The sequence below is a fragment of the Recurvomyces mirabilis genome (genome assembly GCF_035927965.1).
Source record: "Recurvomyces mirabilis strain CCFEE 5264 chromosome Unknown scaffold_5, whole genome shotgun sequence".
Taxonomy (NCBI): Eukaryota; Fungi; Ascomycota; class Dothideomycetes; order Mycosphaerellales; family Teratosphaeriaceae; genus Recurvomyces; species Recurvomyces mirabilis.
In genome coordinates, this window is record NW_027041939.1 from 944,998 (window position 1) to 961,325 (window position 16,328).

Genomic DNA, 16,328 nt, shown 5'->3' on the forward strand with positions numbered 1-16,328 from the left:
TCTACCTCGGACGAACTTGGCCATCCGCGCCCTCAGCATGGCCTGGCGATCCTCAGGCTCAACCAATGAGACCCTGATAGAGAACCTCGCACGCAATGGCCTGATCAAACAAGATCGAGTGAAACAGGCCATGCTGGCCGTCGATCGCGCCCACTACGCACCTCATGCACCCTACCAAGACTCCCCCCAACCCATTGGCCACCGCGCCACGATCTCAGCCCCTCATATGCACGCTGCAGCTTGCGAGTCGTTACTGCCGTATCTCAGACCTGGATCACGAGTACTAGACGTAGGGTCAGGTTCGGGGTACCTTACCCATGTGCTTGCTGAGCAAGTGAGGCCTGGTGGGAAAGTTGTTGGAATTGAGCATATCCAGCCGCTGGTGGAGATGGGTGTGCAGAATACAAGGAAGAGTGCTGAAGGGAGGGATTTGATGGAGAGTGGTGGGATTAAGTATGTCAAGGCTGATGGCAGGTTAGGGTGGCAGGAGGAGGCGCCTTATGATGCTATACATGTCGGTGCAGCGGCTGCGGACTTCCATCAAGCGTTGATTGATCAGCTGAAGGCTCCTGGACGGTGAGTAATTGCATATGTCTCTGCACGGATGAAGGCTGAGCGATAGCGAGGTTGTTCATGCCTGTTTGTGAGCGGACGTTGCTGACACGAATATGTCGTAGTCTCTTCATGCCCGTCGAGGAGGATTCTGAACAACATATCTATATCATTGACAAGAAGGAAGATGGTACAGTTACTAAGACCAAGGATATGGGTGTTCGATACGTCCCCTTGACGAATGCACCAGCAGCGTGAAAGATGCCACAAGCAACGCGCGAATCTCTGAGTAGCGGTACGCCATGCTCACTGATTGGACTCCGACCTCTTGCGCCTCCAGCAATTGGTTCCCCTACCATCCCAAGGCTTCCACTATCCGCCCCTCGCCTTCCAAGCTCTCATCAAGCTTTGGTCTCATAGGCATAAGATTCCTCACCAGCTTCTACGTCCTTCGCATAACCTGCGACCGAGTTGCTCCTCACGACTTCGTTTTTCATGCCCTCAGGCAAGAACAAATTGTCGATCTCCTCTAGGCTTAAACCAGATGTCTCCGGATATGCCCACCACACGAACGGGACGAACAATGCCAGCAGGATCATGAAGATCAAGTATGTCTTCCAGCCAATACGGTTGATGAGGATTGGTGTGATCCTAGGGGGTCGAGTCAGATTGGGCTCAGGATAAGGAACTGAAGAAACCTCACATGACGATGCAGAAATTCCACATCCAGTGCGAGCTCACACTGATAGCCACCCCCTTTGCTCTGGCTTCAAGCGGTAGAAGTTCAGGGCCCCATACCCTGGATCATCATCGTTAGTGCTTGACAGAGAGGGTGCAGAGCATGATGACGCACCAAGGAACCACATTGACTGTCGCGCCAAAGATGAGCATATACAAGAAGAAGAAAGCGATGGATGCCGCAGATGTACTCTCCTTGCCGAACGAGAGGAGCTGGGAGATGGTCAGCAATATTTTGCCACTAGTGAGCACTCTTGGCTTACGACGGAAATCATCAGCATGCAGAAGGAAAGTAGACCACAGCCAGTCATCATGACTCTCTTCCTGCCAAGCTTGTCCAGGGCGAAAGCAGGTAGGGTATTGCTAGAAGCAATGTCAGTTTAGCCCTCCATGCGTGAGCGGTGACTCGCACTTACCCAACAACGAACATGAGCTCGACGAAGCCAGCGATGAGTTGCGCACGGTGAGCCTGCATACCGACATTTTCGACCAGCACAGTAGGCATGTAGTATACGACTAGGTTGATACTGCTGTGTATTAGTAACTTTGATGTGGATTTATTCAATCAAGTCGACGACTTATACTCACCCAGACCATTGATTCATGAACAGCCCAAACCAAGCAAGGATGACCCTCCGTCTCGTCTGCAAAGCATCCTGCTTGAACAGCGCAGAAATCTTATTCCCGCCTTCCTTGCCTTCAATAGCAAGGGCTGCACGGATCGCCTCGAGCTCACCAACCACGTATGGATCATCGGGCTGCAGGTCGTAGACTGCACACAGCACTTCGACGGCTTCGGCCTCTCGACCACGCTTGGCCAGCCAACGGGGAGATTCCGGGCAGCCCCAGACGACGAAGACGACGATGACAGCGAACACGAGCTGGATGGCGATTGGGACGCGCCATGCTATTGAGCCGGGTAAGTAGGAGAAACCGTAGTCCTGGTTGATCATGTCAGTATACCTCCACATTGCATTCATGCAAGGAAAGGGACCCACGATCCAGTAAGCCACTGTGATACCCAATCCAATAAACCAAATCTCCCACGACACAAGCCGGCCCCGAACCTCCTTCTTCGCCAACTCGGACTGGTACATGGGCACCGTACTCGAATCGATCCCGGTTCCTAGTCCTGTGATCACGCGGCCAATGATCAAAAGAACCAGCGAGTGCGCCGATGTCTGAAGCGACGCTCCGACAATTATCAGCGCCATAGCAAGCCATATCATCTGGCGACGAACGAGGACATCCCCGATGAAGAAGGTGAGGATACAGCCGAAGAGGGCGCCGAGGCAGTACGACGAGACCGTTATTCCGGTTATGACGTCGCGGGGGTGGTTGAAGGTGTCGAGCCAGTCTTTGTTTTGGAGCAGGCCGCCGAAGACGCCTTGGTCGTAGCCGAAGAAGAGGAAGGCGCTGAGGCAGGCGACGTAGATTGCGGCTCGTAGGGGAGCGCCGCGGCCGTAGCAGGTCCACATTGTGAGTAATTTTCAAGAAGGATTGGAGAGATGGAACGACTGGAAGAGTGGCGAGCGATGTCTGTCACGTCAACTGGCAGGTTTTGGGATTCTGTATTGCCACGCCATGATCGTAGCCTGCACTCATGATTCTTCCGGCTTGCCTCTCTGGGAAGCCGTGGAGCATGCGTATGGTCAAGGTTTGGTGCTGCATGTTTTCCTGATCTACCCCAGACATACTCCGCATTGCTTTCTCCACGAGAACGAAACGCTAGCAAAACACACAAATCAATCAAGACATCCATCTCGACATCTTTTGCACACCACACATGTACTTCAGCTCAGTCATCGCTAGATTGGACCCAGGACACGCGCGGCAGGATGTGAGCCCGTGTCGAGGCGACTCCTCTTATCCCCACGGTTGTTCAATCAGACCAGATGTGATCGGACACTCACGGACTTTTTTGGCCAGCACGCGCATGTATCAAAGTCCTGCTCGCAATAGTCGTCGGTAACTATCCCTAAGCTTGCGGCTAGCAGTTACTGTGCGATGGTATGTCCTCCTCACTATACCCCATTGCAGCCAGCACACTCACAATTTCTCGAGCCCAAGTCTCTGCACCATGCCCGCTCATTCCCGGAAATGAAATTTGGTCGTGCGTGCTTGGCCATGTACAACGGCAAGAGCTTGACCCTGCCAGTCCGAAGACGCCAAGGACGCGATGGTGTAGATACTCTGGTGCCTTCACTTCCCCCACCCAGCATCGTGAGCTGCAGGATCCATGCATATATATATATGCTTGGCATGAGCGTGTTCTCATCCTAACCGGGAATAATCCAGCCTCTCAGTCCAGTGGTCCATCGACGAAGCCAAAGAAGACGTTGTCGAAGTCTTCTTCAATCGACGGCCTGGTGCCCGGAAACCTAGTCCTTAGAATTAACACCTTGCTCGAGTCGAGAGGAGTCACGTACCATTGAGCGAGCTATTAGGAAGGCCATTATGAAAACGCTCATATGTCCGTGCGCGTGCTGCAATGAGCTTACGGGCGCTTGTGGCTGCCGGATTGCCTGATGGAGTAGGCTTCGTCGTTCACATACTCGGTTGGGCAAGTAAGCTACGCCCGAGCTAAGGGAATCCGATACACGTGCCAGTGTGCATGTTCTGTAGCCAGGAGAAGGGCCTATCGAGACGAAGAGAACGTCGCTCCTCACGCGGCGGCCTACTCGGTTCTGGATGCGAGCGATTGGACGTTCCTGGGAACTAGCTCGTCAGTCACACTTGCTCGCTACTTGACATACTCGACGAGTCAGTGAGGGGGGATAGTCTACAGCCAGCGTTGGCAATCACGTCAGGGTATGCAGAAGAAGAAAGGGACATTCTTCTTCGTTCTCAGCACGGTGAGGAAATCGGATATGTTGTTGGTCTGGTGTGACCCACTAGCCCTCGGTTATCGACCGAAGTCATAGATTGGAAAGTATAATAAGCCGGCTGGAAACGACGAAAGGAATCATAAAGGACGTCAGAAAAAGGCAGAAATCCCCCGGCCGCGAGGCCAGGATCAAAACTTCTCTCCATGACCCATATGGCTGACCTGCAGAGAAACATCATCGTCAGTAAAAAAACAATGACCAACCCTAGAATCCCTATCCGTCGGAAGCAACGAAAAGAACTTACCGCAAACCCTCCCTTCGCCATCCGCGACCTATAAGCCAACAACTCATTCTGCTGCTCATCCCACTCCCTATCCGCCCTCTGCCTCTCCAACCTCCCTTTTTTCCTCTGCACAACACAAATCGCCGTGTACGCCACCACGACAATCAACAGCACGCCCACGACACTACAGCCAATAGCGATCTTGGCGGTCTGGGATAAACCGTTCCATTGTTTCTGCGCCGACTGTGCGGCGGAGACTTTATTGGCGAGTTTGGAGGCGGCGGAGATTCCGGGGGTGGAGGTGATGGATTGGTAGGAGCCCGTGGTGTCGCCGTAGGTGTAGGAGGTTACGTTTGTGGTGGCGTCGGTGATTGTGATGGATTGCACGGTCATGGTGAAGGGTCTGTAGGACATCTCAGTCAGTAACCCTTTCTGTCTCATATCCTCTGCGTCGCGTGTCATTACCCTTTCGTCCAGTCGACTTTCCCACCCGCCCAGGCAACAGTACCGGGTTGCGGCGAGTCGCCTCCGGCCCAGATGCCGAATTTCAGCTTCGAGGGCGTTTGCGGGTATTGGCCTGGTTCGGCGTAGGGGACCGTGCGGGCGACGTTGCCGTCGATGATCCATTGGAGTTGGTCTTTGGTCCAGACGATGGTGTAGTTATGGAGGCTCTCTTGTGGGCCGTTGAGGGGATGGTAGACGGCGTTGAATTGGGAGGTGCTGTTGGCCCAAACCAGTAAGCAATTCTGTTGAACAAGTCTGAACTTGGACGGGTGATTCGGTACTTACTTTCCCCATCCGTACCAATTGCTCTCCACAAAGGAAGTATTGCCACCCATGATTTCTAAATCTATCTCATCTAGATCGTCGGACAGTAAATCGAAAGTACTAATAATCCCTTGCCCAGCGGCAGCCTGCATCATGACCTCGACTTGCCCAAACTGAATATAAAAGGTACTCTCCGCCGTAATCGACTCTCCCGGGTTCGAAATCACCAACTCGGCTCCATTCGCACCAAACTGTATCGCTTCCCCTCCAGCGGTCACATTCCACAAATTCGGGTTCAGTTGAGTGCTCGCGGCGGTGAAAGTCTGGTTCAGTGTCGTTCCGAGCGCGGGATCGATGGGGCAGGTGGAGTTGAGCGGGTTACAGCCACCGGCGTAGGAAGTCTGGCCGAAGGCGTAGGTGGACATGAGGGCGATGCATGATAGCGAGGAGAGGTGGATGAATCGGGACATGGTGTGTCGGGTATCAACGCGTGAAAGAAAGATGGACAAAGAGATAGATCCAGGCCGGCTGGGTCTTGTTGGTTGCGCTTCGAATGAGTGTGTTGTGCTATTAGTAGCAAGTATACGATAATGAGTGACGACGATATGGAAAGACAGACGTGGTTGGTGTTGATGTGTACAGGACTACAGAACTACAGACCAGGAGATCTGGTTGAAGGTTAGGGAGCGTATCGCATCGTATCGCATCCCTCGCTCGTCTCGTCTGGTGCAATAGGATTGACGCTAGCGCTCCCTTTCATGCAGGTACTTATCCACTCGACCAATCACATTCGTGCCATGGACCCGAGGCTTTCTGTATGAAACCGTCACGAAGATCGACATAACAATAATGCCTATCTCGCGTGGACGGTAAATAGACACGCCATGTGTATATAGTATGGACTATGGAGCCAATCGTTCATGAGTGTCGCTTTTGCACAGAGCTTGGCACGTTCCGTTCACGCTGTGGTCCTCGACGCGTGACAGAGAATAGGCCAGAGGACGCTATAGCGATGTGGTAGAAGAACGGTGGGCTGCAGACAAAACAGCGATGCAGCACTTTCGAGGCAGTGTTACATCATTGCATAGCGTTCTCATCATTCATGTACAATCACCCAACCACCTTTCCTTGTATGTCGTACACATCACCACCCACACATCATCATCATCATCTCCTCACATAACCACTACAACTCCTCCGCCCACCCTTCCCCCCCATCCCCACCACCCTCCAACCTCCTAATCGCCTCCTCATGCTCCGGCGACTTATAATACTGCTCCTTAATAACATCCTTCTTCCCCCCCTCCACCTGCCTGAGAAACTCCTTCGCAGCCTTGGGATGATTCGCGAAAATATGATCCCTTACCAGCCTCTGCGGCGTCTCCCCCATCCACTGAAACAGACTGAAATCCATGAACCTATCTGATCTGAAAATCTCCAACACTTCCAACGGTTCATCATCGGATAAGTTCTCGATGAAATGACCCATGTTGGCTGGGATTACGCCGACGTCCCCGCCCATGTAGTCGAAGGTGCGGGCTGTGCCTTCGGCCGCGAAGATGGTGACGCGTGCTCGGCCCTTGATAAAGAAAGACCATTCGTCCGCGTTGGGATGCCAGTGCATTTCTCGCATGCTTCCCGGGCCAATATCCAAGTGGCCTGCGGCGATGGTTTTGGAGATGGGGAAGTTACGACTATCGACTATCTTCGCTTGCCCGCCTGAGCCGACTTGCGGTTCGACGTCGAGCATGTTGAAGGTGAAGTTGAGTTTGCTTTGTTTGAAGGCTTTGGGTTTCTCTTCCTCGATGCTGCCTGGGATCGAGCCTTGGAAGATGTATTTCTCGCTTAGGGGGATGTGTTCGAGGAGTTCGGGCGGGATGCGGAAGTTTTCGCTTAGGACCGCTTTCGGGGTGTGGGCTAGCCAGTCCGTGAGGATGAATGTGCTCTCCTCGCTGAAGCCGCCGGAGTCGAAGACGAGGAGGAACTCTGTCCCGTTCTCCCCGAGCCCTTGCAGACTGTGTGGATGGCCGGAGGGGAAGTACCAGAGATCGCCTTCTTTGAGATCGTCGATAAAGGAGCCGCCTTCGGAGTCGAGGGCTGTTACGCGGACTTCTCCGGACAGAACGTAGGCCCATTCGGCTTCCTTGTGCCAGTGCAGTTCACGGATGACGCCTTTGTCGAGGCGCATGTTGACGCCGGCAATCTCTTTGGAGCTGGGGAGTTCGCGGACCGTGGTTTGGCGCGTCCAGCCGCCTTCTTCTATGCGGGTGTGGGAGTCGGCGAAGGACCTGGGGTGGGTGTTAGTGGGTTAATGTTCTTGTTGGTGGTAGATTTTGGGACTCACCATCTCATCGCGGGCATGGCGCCGTGATCTGTGCTTGGTGGGCGGACCATATCTGGATCTTGTTGTTCTCGCATTCGGTTGCGAGGGCCAAGGACTGAGGTGCCTTTGCCGTTGCGCTGAGATCCTCGTTAACAAAGAGCCATTGGAAATGTGCCTATATGTCTAGCTTCGTCGATGGTAGTGGCGAAAAATGCTAAGACTCACATATGGCTCCGGGTGCAATCCCTCCCCAACACTGTCATGTTTCCGATCATAAGGGTCGTAATGATCAGGCTTATACGGCGACGAATGTTTCGATCCCAGAGGGTGTTGTTTCGTTGGAGCTGCCAAGCTCAATGCCGGCAATGTCAGGAGTGAAGCTAGAGCTGTGATATGCATCTTGACTTCTTTGTTATTACACAGCCAGGTATCGCCGAACGAGAAAGTCAACTTTTAAGAATTCCGATGGAAGGCCTGATGTTTATAGCTCTTGTGTAATCGAGGCCTCATCGTTGCTGCTCCGCGCGCTAGTGCTTCCACCCCGGCTCGTTCGGTACGTCATGGAAGTCTATCTCGCATCTGGCATAGAAGAGGTTGGGATTGGTTCGGATGAGCACGCGACAACGATGCCCTTTCTGGATCTCCTGAAACATCCTTCTTCTCTCGGCAAGAACAACACTCCCCAAATCATCGCTTTCTCGCCATTGTCATCAAGCACTTTCTCCCGGACTCTCGAGGCACTGGGCACAGACTGCAACCCTTGAAGTCAGCCCGCAACATCCCCGCCCCAGCCGCTCTCCTCCAAGATCAGAGCCGTTATACCCGTTCCAAGCGGCCAGGATCCGCACACCACAGCAACCCCCAGGAACCCCAAGAATCTTCCACCCTTCTTCCGATATACTCGGAAAATGGCGCGACCCAATGGCTACGGTACCGTCTCGAATGACAATCACGCAGAGAATGGCATGCTCAGTGGCTCAGATGGTGAACGAGCAGCACTACTCAGCAAACCCGAGGATGGCAATCTTGTCCTACGACGAATCCAGGGCCATATGACTGTCGATATCAGCAAGGCTTGGGGTGATCTTATTCTTCTTGGCTGCTACATCATTACCGGGTTGCTGGATAGTAGTAGCGTACAGGTATGGGGTAGTTTCGTGAGCATGCAGACGGGTAAGTCCAGCCACCCATTCATACATCAATCCACCATACGAACTCATCACTGATGCTATCCGCAGGCAACACAATCTACTTCGGCCTCGGCCTCGCCGCCCCCTGGAAATCCAATCGCTGGATCCGTGCCGGAATCTCCGTCGGCTGCTTCTGCATCGGCTCCTTCTTCTTCGCCCGTTTCCACCGTTATCTAGGCCAACGAAAACGCTGGGTCATGGTCCTGTCCTTCACCATCCAAATCATCCTTATGATCATCGCCGCTTTGATGGTCACCCTTGGCCCGGTAACAGGAACATCCGACCCTGTGACCATCTGGATCAGTCTGCCTATCGCACTTATCGCTTTCCAGTCTGCGGGCCAGGCGGTCTCGAGTCGAGTGCTGGGCTATAATGGGCTGACCTCTGTGGTGCTTACGAGTATTTATTGTGATTTGTTTATGGATCCCAAGTTGCTTACGGCGAGTCCGCGGGAGAATATTGAGAGGAATCGTCGGGCGGCGGCGGCGGTTTGTGTGGCCGTTGGGGCGTTCTTTGGTGGGCTTTGGGGGAACAGTGAGTATGGGCTGCCTGGAGCGCTGTGGACGGCGATCGTGCTTAAGGGGATTGTGATTGTGCTGTGGTTCTTTTGGAAGGCTGATAAGGAGTCTACGGCATAAGTTTATGCTTTCGGCACGCTTCCGGGCTGATGTATACATGCTAGAGAAATCTTAAGCCATTACGGCCTACGGGCCCAAGCAAAGTCTATTCGGCATGAAGCACCGAGCGATACCGTCCATCGAGGTAGCGACTCAAGCCTTCAAGGGCCCCAGTTCATGTCCTGTTGACTCTGCCACATATCAGTCCCCAGCGCATGGTTGCGGCTGATACGAGATATAAGACGGATCATTCTTCCTCCACCAAAAACGCCCAAGCGTCGTTCTCCATCTGAAGCTGCATGAACCACTCGCTAGTCGGGGCCTCGATATCGAAGAACGTTGCCTGGCCCTGTGGATGATCGACAATGAAGCCTGGCTGCGATGGATCTCGCGGACCTCCTCGATCCCAAGCCATTCCAGGACAGCCGCAACGATGGCGTCGCCTACCTTGGGAGCCCCGACTGCGAATGACAAGCAGGTGATGACCAGGCTCGAGCGCATACGTTCCGTGATGGGTCCTCAATTCGAGCTCTCCTGCTCTGCATCAAGCTTTGCTTTGATGATCTGCTTGATTACGGCCTCCTGTTCAGAGTTGATCTGTCGAGACCATCGCCCTATTCGATTGACGCAGTCGGCGTTAATGTGGGTGAAGAAGCAGCGGGTGTTGTCTAGCTTACAGTAGACGGCTACGCAGGTGTTGCACTTACTGGTTCCGATGTACTGGATGTCGCCATCTGCGAATGTGTATGTGCCTCCTGAGCCTTCTGCGATGTAGCGATAGACGGTTGGCTCTGGCTTGGGTGTGGACTCGGCGTGCTTCCAGTCTGCCTCAGAGGTGTCGTCACTACTTCCAGGTCCCGCTGCTGTGAGGCTTGCCATGATTGCTCTGATGTGCTATAGGTACTCCTTGACAAAACTCGACGATGCTGAAGAGCAGTACGGGAACAGAAAGACTTCATCTTACGAACACTTGCGAGTACATGTGAAGAGTGCTTAGAGCGAGTCCCGAGGCACGTAGCTTCGAGGTATTCACAGCAGCCACCAAGGACAAAGACAAACGTTGAAGGCGACTCCGTCTAACAATAGCTTACACTGAATGCTTTCAAGCAGCAGCAGACACCGCTTGGCCGCCTGCCCAGGAGCCGAGTGTGAATTGTGAATTGCACTGAAGTATGTCAGCATGCTACTATCATCACGGGAGGGTCTCGATACCAACTCACCATATTAGTCAACTCCCAGGTCTCAGCACCCAGTCTACCCTTCTCCTGCTGCTCGTCCTCCCAATCACCCGCAGCACCAGCAACGAAACAAGCCGACATGAAATGATCATCCGTAGCATGAGCATCCCTATACTGCGGATGCTTCATCAACCTCGTAATTCCTCTCCTCAAAGCCGGTCCTCGGTTCTGCGTCATCACATCCTCGACGCTCTGCCTGAACTCGAGCGCCCAGCCTTCCGGAGCGGTCTCTTGAGCGAAGTTGTCCCGGTACTTGAGCATGGGTGCCCAGACGTTGCGGTAGAGATTGTGTACTGCGCCGCCGGTGCCGATGATGAGGTAGCGTTCGTGTCGGAGTGGTCGGAGGGCACTGCCTACTCGCATATGGAAATGGGGGTCGAAGCGGGCGTTCATCGACACTATCGTTGTGGGTGGGCAGCCACCGGGAAACATCCGGATGAGGATGAGATATGTGTCGTGGATCCACTCGAAGGTTTTGTTCTCCTTCACATTAAATCCATTGTCTCTCAGCAGAGCCTGACACTTTTCTCCTCCCTCGAGGTCCGCGACTAGCTTATAGTCGACATATTTGGATGGGTGAACGTATGCTACGGGCGATTTGCCTGGGGCCGGGTTCATGGCGACTTCGATCATGTCGCCTCGGGCATCCCAGTGGGCTCCCATCATTATCACGCCTTTAATGCCGTTGGCGAGGGCTTCGTCGCCGCATTGTTTCCAGTAGTCTGCGCTTGTGGATTCCTCGCCGAGCATCATCGTCGACCCATGGGAGAAGAAGTGGACTGGCGTGGGAGCTGCTTCGGATGTCAGCGCAATGTATCCGCCCTCGTTGCAACTCAGTTACCCATTGTGATTAGATTGCTGTGGCGAACAGGTCTAAGAATTTGTCGGCTTCACTCTCGAATGCGGTCAGGTCAACTCTGTAATCGTGGTTTCCCAGTGTACAGCTACGGAACGGAACTCAAGGCGAATCAGATGGTCTTGTGTAGTTGGATAAGCTGACACAGTGCGATCGAGTCTCGCCACAACACCTATGAAGCTCCGAGCCGAAGGTGAGGCCAAAGGTCTTCCGGTGGGGTGGGTCAATGTCCGGCTAATGTGGACGAGCAACGACCTTCTAAATCTGGACCGTGGCGAGAGCATACTATTGTGCGCCCGTGGGTTGTCGAACACAAGAGTTAATGGATTCATGCTGCATGCTGCTCTATTCTAACTTGACTGCACCGCTGAGATCTGTGACACCCTCCATTTTGGTAGATCTCCCCTCCTCGATGCCATACATTGGCATATCGGCGAGCCATGCCGCGACATTGTGAAGCGTCGGAAGCTTTTGCCAATCCCTTGCTTCGAACGAGAAGCTCGCGGACTTAGTGACAGATTGTTGGGGTGCAGCAGAGCCAGCGGTGGGCTTGCCGTTGGGCACATATACCGCGTACTCGGCATCCACCTTTCCAGGCTGGCCAACGGCCGGGACGTAGCGATAGACGAACGAACCAGTCTCTGGCGGAGGAGGTGGTGGGCCAGGCCCTCGTTGTGGAGGTGGAGCTCCTGTGTCAGCCTTTGGTTCTTCCTGCGCAAGGTCGGACATCTCGAAGCTGCCGAATTGGGCTCCCCTCCAGCTGATAGTAACCTTGCAGCCATTGCCAGCTCCCTCCTGAACATCGATATCTGCAAATAGCTTTGGCATACCGAGTTCGTCCCTGCCTGTAATGATCGGGTCCGCAAGGTTCTCGAACAGAACTGGCATATATGAGCCAAAGACTTTAGATCCGTCCTGCTTGGTGTAGTTGATGCCATGGATATTCAAGGCAAAGTAACTGTACCCACCACCTCCAAGCCAGGTCATGCCGTCGAGAGTCGTGCAACTGATGCTTGCTCGGACTATGGTACCGGGGCTTGTGAATGCGAAACCCGGCGGTAGAAGACTCTCGAGATATGTTCTCGAGGTCTTGAACTTTATTGAGTATGTCTTGGAGGTCTCTGATGTCTTCTGTCGCAACGACTGGACTTTGAGACTGTCTGGCTTGAAGCCCAGAGGCTGTCGTGGACCGGGTGTTGCACCAAAGCCGAAAGGATTGCGGTAGCGTAGACTGTTGTCTTGACTCTGCAGATGTTTTTGCAATGCCTTCTTCGTGAAGTCCCACGCATCCATTGTAAAATTATAGAATTGATAACTCATCATGTCGAGCTTCATGCCCTTGGCCGTCAGCTCCGCTTCGTCCATGCCAGCCGTCCGTGTGAAATCTTGAATCTTGTGCGCTCGCTGGTAACGACATTGCTCGTAGATCTTGAGTCTATCAGCGACATCGGCCTTCGTAGTTCCCAAGGGTAAGAGTGCTGCGAGAGAGACAGCATCTTCGATGGCTTGTCCACCCCCTTGTCCTTGATGGGGTAGGAAAGGATGTGCCGCGTCACCCATGACTGCTAAATTCTTGTTGATGAAGGTTGGCATCTTGTCCATATCCAGCAGCTTCCAGACTTTGACCTGGGACTCATCTGCGTGTTGTAGGATTTTGACGATATTCGGGCTAAAGCTTTGGTAGATCTCAAGCATCTTGGCTTTGCTACCGGTCTCTTGCCAGTCTATACACGAAACGTCAGTGAGGTGCTTCGGATCTGAGAGCTCTTTGCGTACCGTCCGTGTTAATATCAGAGTCTGACTCCTTGCTGGGATGTATGGCCACGAAGTTCATGAGAGTGCTGTTCACGCATGGGTACATGATGAGGCGACGATCAGTACCAATCCACATTGTGAGGAAGCTATCTTTGGCCACAAAAGCGGCAGTGTCCGGATCTGAAGTCAGCTCGTCTCTTGGGATCATGAACCGATATGCTGACTTTCCAGAGTCAAAAGGCTTCAGGTCGCCTCCAGGGATGCTTGCTCTTGTACGTGAATGTACACCATCGGCACCGACCACTAGATCACCAGCGTGCTGTTTGCCGTCCTCCAGAGTGATCGTTGCAGCTTCTGGGTCGACAATCTTGATTCTGCTTGAAGTGTGTAGCTTCGCGGGTGTGCCTTTGCCCTCAGCACCTGTTGCCATGTCTTTTAAGGCTGTGTGTAGATGTGCTCGATGAGCGAGATGCCACGGGTGGGCCCAGATCTTTGGCATCTTGGATGTGTCGACCTCATACTTCAACGCGCCATTGTGAGGCAGATATTCTATGACACCAGTGCACTCCACTGCACCAATCTTTTCAGCATAAAGGCCCATTCGCCGTAGCAGGCCATTCGCATTGGTGGCCAGATGAATGGCTGCACCAGTCTCTTGGGCCAGTCTTGAGCTCTCGAAGAGCTCGACGATGTGTCCTTGCTGGCGCAAAGCTAGGGCAGCCGTCAGTCCACCAATCCCTGCGCCTACTATGAGGATGTGTAGTGGTTTCTCCACCTCTTCGTGCACGCCATTCGTGTGGTTCGCGGATCCAGTCATGGTGAGCTTGTGCTATGCTAGTCGTCTTGATCCAAGTCGAGCTCAACCAGGTACACGCCCAGGGTAGAGGTATATCAATCCGGCACCAGGCCCCCAGAATTGTTGCTGCCGACCCGTCGCTGTGCCGTGTCGTCGCATTCGTAGAGCTCTGGAGTTGCGTTCGCTTACTCCGCCGGAAGCATGTGGAGGTCTTTCTTCTTACATCTCTCATACAGCGGACCCTGATTTGTTCCTGCATGGGGGAGCCTGAACTCTGAGTCTGGCCCCACTATACCCACCCGTCACCCTGCTTCCGCAGATCCCAGTATGATATGGGGTCTGACCCCATAGCTTCCGTAAACGCCGGACTCGAGAATGAAATAGCTGTGCTACACCCAGATTCGATAGTATTGTACGCGAGAAACATCTCAGACGGCACTATACACTTATTGCAAGATGCCCAACCAAATCCGCGACCTGCACACCGTTGACAAGGATAGCCATCCGTATATTTTCGAGCAGAATGCCACAGTGTCGTTAAAGTCATCTGATGGCGCTGTGAGACTGAATGTATATCGACCAAAGACGGACGAGAAAGTGCCCATACTGGTCACATATGGTCCCTATGGCAAAGACATTCCATACGCAGAGTATGTCAGTACAAGCAAACCTGATCAAGCCACTCTTGTTGATTCCATGCCAATAGCTTCCACGCCAAATCATACGCTGAAGTGAACCCTCAACACAAGTCCGAGCACTCGGTGTGGGAGACGCCTGATCCAGCGTTTTGGACCAAACATGGCTACGCCGTAGTCCGAGCCGATGAGCGAGGTACTGGTCAAAGTCCAGGTCTGCTAGATACTATGTCTCGTGGCACATCCGAAGCCTTTTTCGAGGTTATTGAATGGGCAGCTGAACAGCCGTGGTCAACAGGAAAGGTCGGCTTGCTCGGGATCTCGTACTACGCAGGTACGCAATGGCGAGTCGCAGCAAGGCAGCCAAAGGGACTCTCTGCAATTGTGCCTTGGGAGGGAATGAGTGATTACTACCGTGATCGGTGCAGACACGGTGGTATCCTCAGTGACCAGTTCATCACTTTCTGGTGGAACCGACAAGTCATTACAGATCAGTATGGTCGACCAGGGCGCAAGGCTGCAAAATGGGGTCCGGACACAATTGAAGGCGACCTTAGTGATGAAGAGCTTGCAAAGAACAGGCAGGACCAGACCATCGATAATGTCAAGAACCATTTCCGGGATGATGAGTACTACGCCACCAAAGACTTCGACTTAGCTAATATCAAGGTGCCGCTGTTGTCCGTTGCTAACTGGGGTGGTATCTTGTTGCACCTTCGCGGCAATGTGCAGGGGTATATGCACGCAGGTTGGGACTTGAAGTACTTGCGCTTCATCACAGGTCGACATGATCTGCCCTTCTATTACGAAGGTGAGTAGTTTCTGTTGCATCCCTGGAACCTTGATAGCTACTGATGAGTCGCTACAGAGGAGGTCGAATTACAGCGAAGCTTTCTAGACGCATTCTTGAAAGGCGATGATCGAGTTGGCTGGTCCGAGAAGGGCAAGCTTCCGCCAGTCGACATGGTATTGAGGAAAGGCGATGTTGGCTTCAACGACGCGGAAGCAGAAAAGAAGTATCCCAGGAGAACCGAGACCGAGTGGCCAATCGCAAGAACACAATATACCCGCTTTCATCTGCAGCCCGATCACAGCCTGGTGAAGGATAAGCCGTACACTGGTGAGGAGGAGAAGGTATCCTACAAAGCTCTGGGTCTGCTGGCCAACCCACAACTTGTGCAATTCACCACGCCGGTATTCGAGCAAGAGACGGAGATTACGGGCCATATCGTAGCACACCTGGCATTATCTTCTTCCAAAGCCAACGCTGAGCAGAAAACCACGCCATCCGATATCGACGTCTTCCTGACTCTCAGATACATCTCGCCAGAAGGAAAGGAGGTCTTTTATACCGGCACGGCAGGTGATCCGGTCCCCTTGACCAAGGGCTGGCTGCGCATGAGTTTACGAAAAGTCGAAGATCAGCATCCGATGCACAAGGAGTGGCTACCGTACCGCGAGTACAGGAGTACAGACGTCCAAGAAGTGAAGGCAGATACCGTCTACGAGGCCGATGTCGAGGTCTGGCCTACTAATGTCGTGGTTGAGAAGGGCGGCAAACTCATCTTCGAGGTGTCCAGCGGTGACACCCAGGGATGTGGTATTTTTGGACACAAGCATTCTGTGGATCGAAGCGAAGAGAAGTTGGGTGGTGTGAACAACTTGCACTTTAGCGACAAGCATCAGAATTTTGTGGTGCTTCCAGTTGTGCCCCCAAAATAGAGTAGTATAGACAGATGCATTCAGATC

General features: G+C 53.2%; 9 protein-coding genes across 9 annotated transcripts; 3 read left to right on the plus strand and 6 right to left on the minus strand.

Annotated features, from left to right (window-relative positions):
• Positions 1 to 37: 37 nt before the first annotated feature.
• Positions 38 to 810, plus strand: LTS14_002700 (uncharacterized protein; the record flags this gene model as incomplete). Its single annotated transcript, XM_064835406.1, has 2 exons — positions 38 to 576; positions 678 to 810. 2 exons carry the CDS (start codon positions 38 to 40, stop codon positions 808 to 810), a joined length of 672 nt encoding a protein of 223 aa, XP_064697341.1.
• A 143-nt stretch (positions 811 to 953) lies between these two features.
• On the minus strand, positions 954 to 2,768 carry LTS14_002701 (uncharacterized protein; the record flags this gene model as incomplete). The annotated part of the gene is made up of 6 exons (XM_064835407.1): positions 954 to 1,203; positions 1,256 to 1,351; positions 1,406 to 1,503; positions 1,554 to 1,653; positions 1,707 to 1,817; positions 1,879 to 2,768. The coding sequence occupies 6 exons, from the start codon at positions 2,766 to 2,768 to the stop codon at positions 954 to 956; spliced, it is 1,545 nt and encodes a 514-aa protein (XP_064697342.1).
• Positions 2,769 to 4,306: 1,538 nt separating this feature from the next.
• LTS14_002702 (uncharacterized protein) lies at positions 4,307 to 5,639 on the minus strand (the record flags this gene model as incomplete). Its single annotated transcript, XM_064835408.1, has 4 exons — positions 4,307 to 4,339; positions 4,423 to 4,804; positions 4,867 to 5,121; positions 5,191 to 5,639. 4 exons carry the CDS (start codon positions 5,637 to 5,639, stop codon positions 4,307 to 4,309), a joined length of 1,119 nt encoding a protein of 372 aa, XP_064697343.1.
• A 716-nt stretch (positions 5,640 to 6,355) lies between these two features.
• Positions 6,356 to 7,891, minus strand: LTS14_002703 (uncharacterized protein; the record flags this gene model as incomplete). Its single annotated transcript, XM_064835409.1, has 3 exons — positions 6,356 to 7,457; positions 7,514 to 7,629; positions 7,718 to 7,891. 3 exons carry the CDS (start codon positions 7,889 to 7,891, stop codon positions 6,356 to 6,358), a joined length of 1,392 nt encoding a protein of 463 aa, XP_064697344.1.
• Positions 7,892 to 8,400: 509 nt separating this feature from the next.
• Positions 8,401 to 9,320, plus strand: LTS14_002704 (uncharacterized protein; the record flags this gene model as incomplete). The annotated part of the gene is made up of 2 exons (XM_064835410.1): positions 8,401 to 8,665; positions 8,731 to 9,320. 2 exons carry the CDS (start codon positions 8,401 to 8,403, stop codon positions 9,318 to 9,320), a joined length of 855 nt encoding a protein of 284 aa, XP_064697345.1.
• Positions 9,321 to 9,818: 498 nt separating this feature from the next.
• On the minus strand, positions 9,819 to 10,178 carry LTS14_002705 (uncharacterized protein; the record flags this gene model as incomplete). Its single annotated transcript, XM_064835411.1, has 2 exons — positions 9,819 to 9,913; positions 10,007 to 10,178. The coding sequence occupies 2 exons, from the start codon at positions 10,176 to 10,178 to the stop codon at positions 9,819 to 9,821; spliced, it is 267 nt and encodes an 88-aa protein (XP_064697346.1).
• A 223-nt stretch (positions 10,179 to 10,401) lies between these two features.
• On the minus strand, positions 10,402 to 11,382 carry LTS14_002706 (uncharacterized protein; the record flags this gene model as incomplete). The annotated part of the gene is made up of 3 exons (XM_064835412.1): positions 10,402 to 10,464; positions 10,520 to 11,328; positions 11,379 to 11,382. 3 exons carry the CDS (start codon positions 11,380 to 11,382, stop codon positions 10,402 to 10,404), a joined length of 876 nt encoding a protein of 291 aa, XP_064697347.1.
• A 356-nt stretch (positions 11,383 to 11,738) lies between these two features.
• Positions 11,739 to 13,965, minus strand: LTS14_002707 (uncharacterized protein; the record flags this gene model as incomplete). The annotated part of the gene is made up of 2 exons (XM_064835413.1): positions 11,739 to 13,117; positions 13,170 to 13,965. The coding sequence occupies 2 exons, from the start codon at positions 13,963 to 13,965 to the stop codon at positions 11,739 to 11,741; spliced, it is 2,175 nt and encodes a 724-aa protein (XP_064697348.1).
• A 435-nt stretch (positions 13,966 to 14,400) lies between these two features.
• Positions 14,401 to 16,301, plus strand: LTS14_002708 (uncharacterized protein; the record flags this gene model as incomplete). Its single annotated transcript, XM_064835414.1, has 3 exons — positions 14,401 to 14,594; positions 14,651 to 15,390; positions 15,448 to 16,301. 3 exons carry the CDS (start codon positions 14,401 to 14,403, stop codon positions 16,299 to 16,301), a joined length of 1,788 nt encoding a protein of 595 aa, XP_064697349.1.
• Between the last annotated feature and the right edge of the window lie 27 nt (positions 16,302 to 16,328).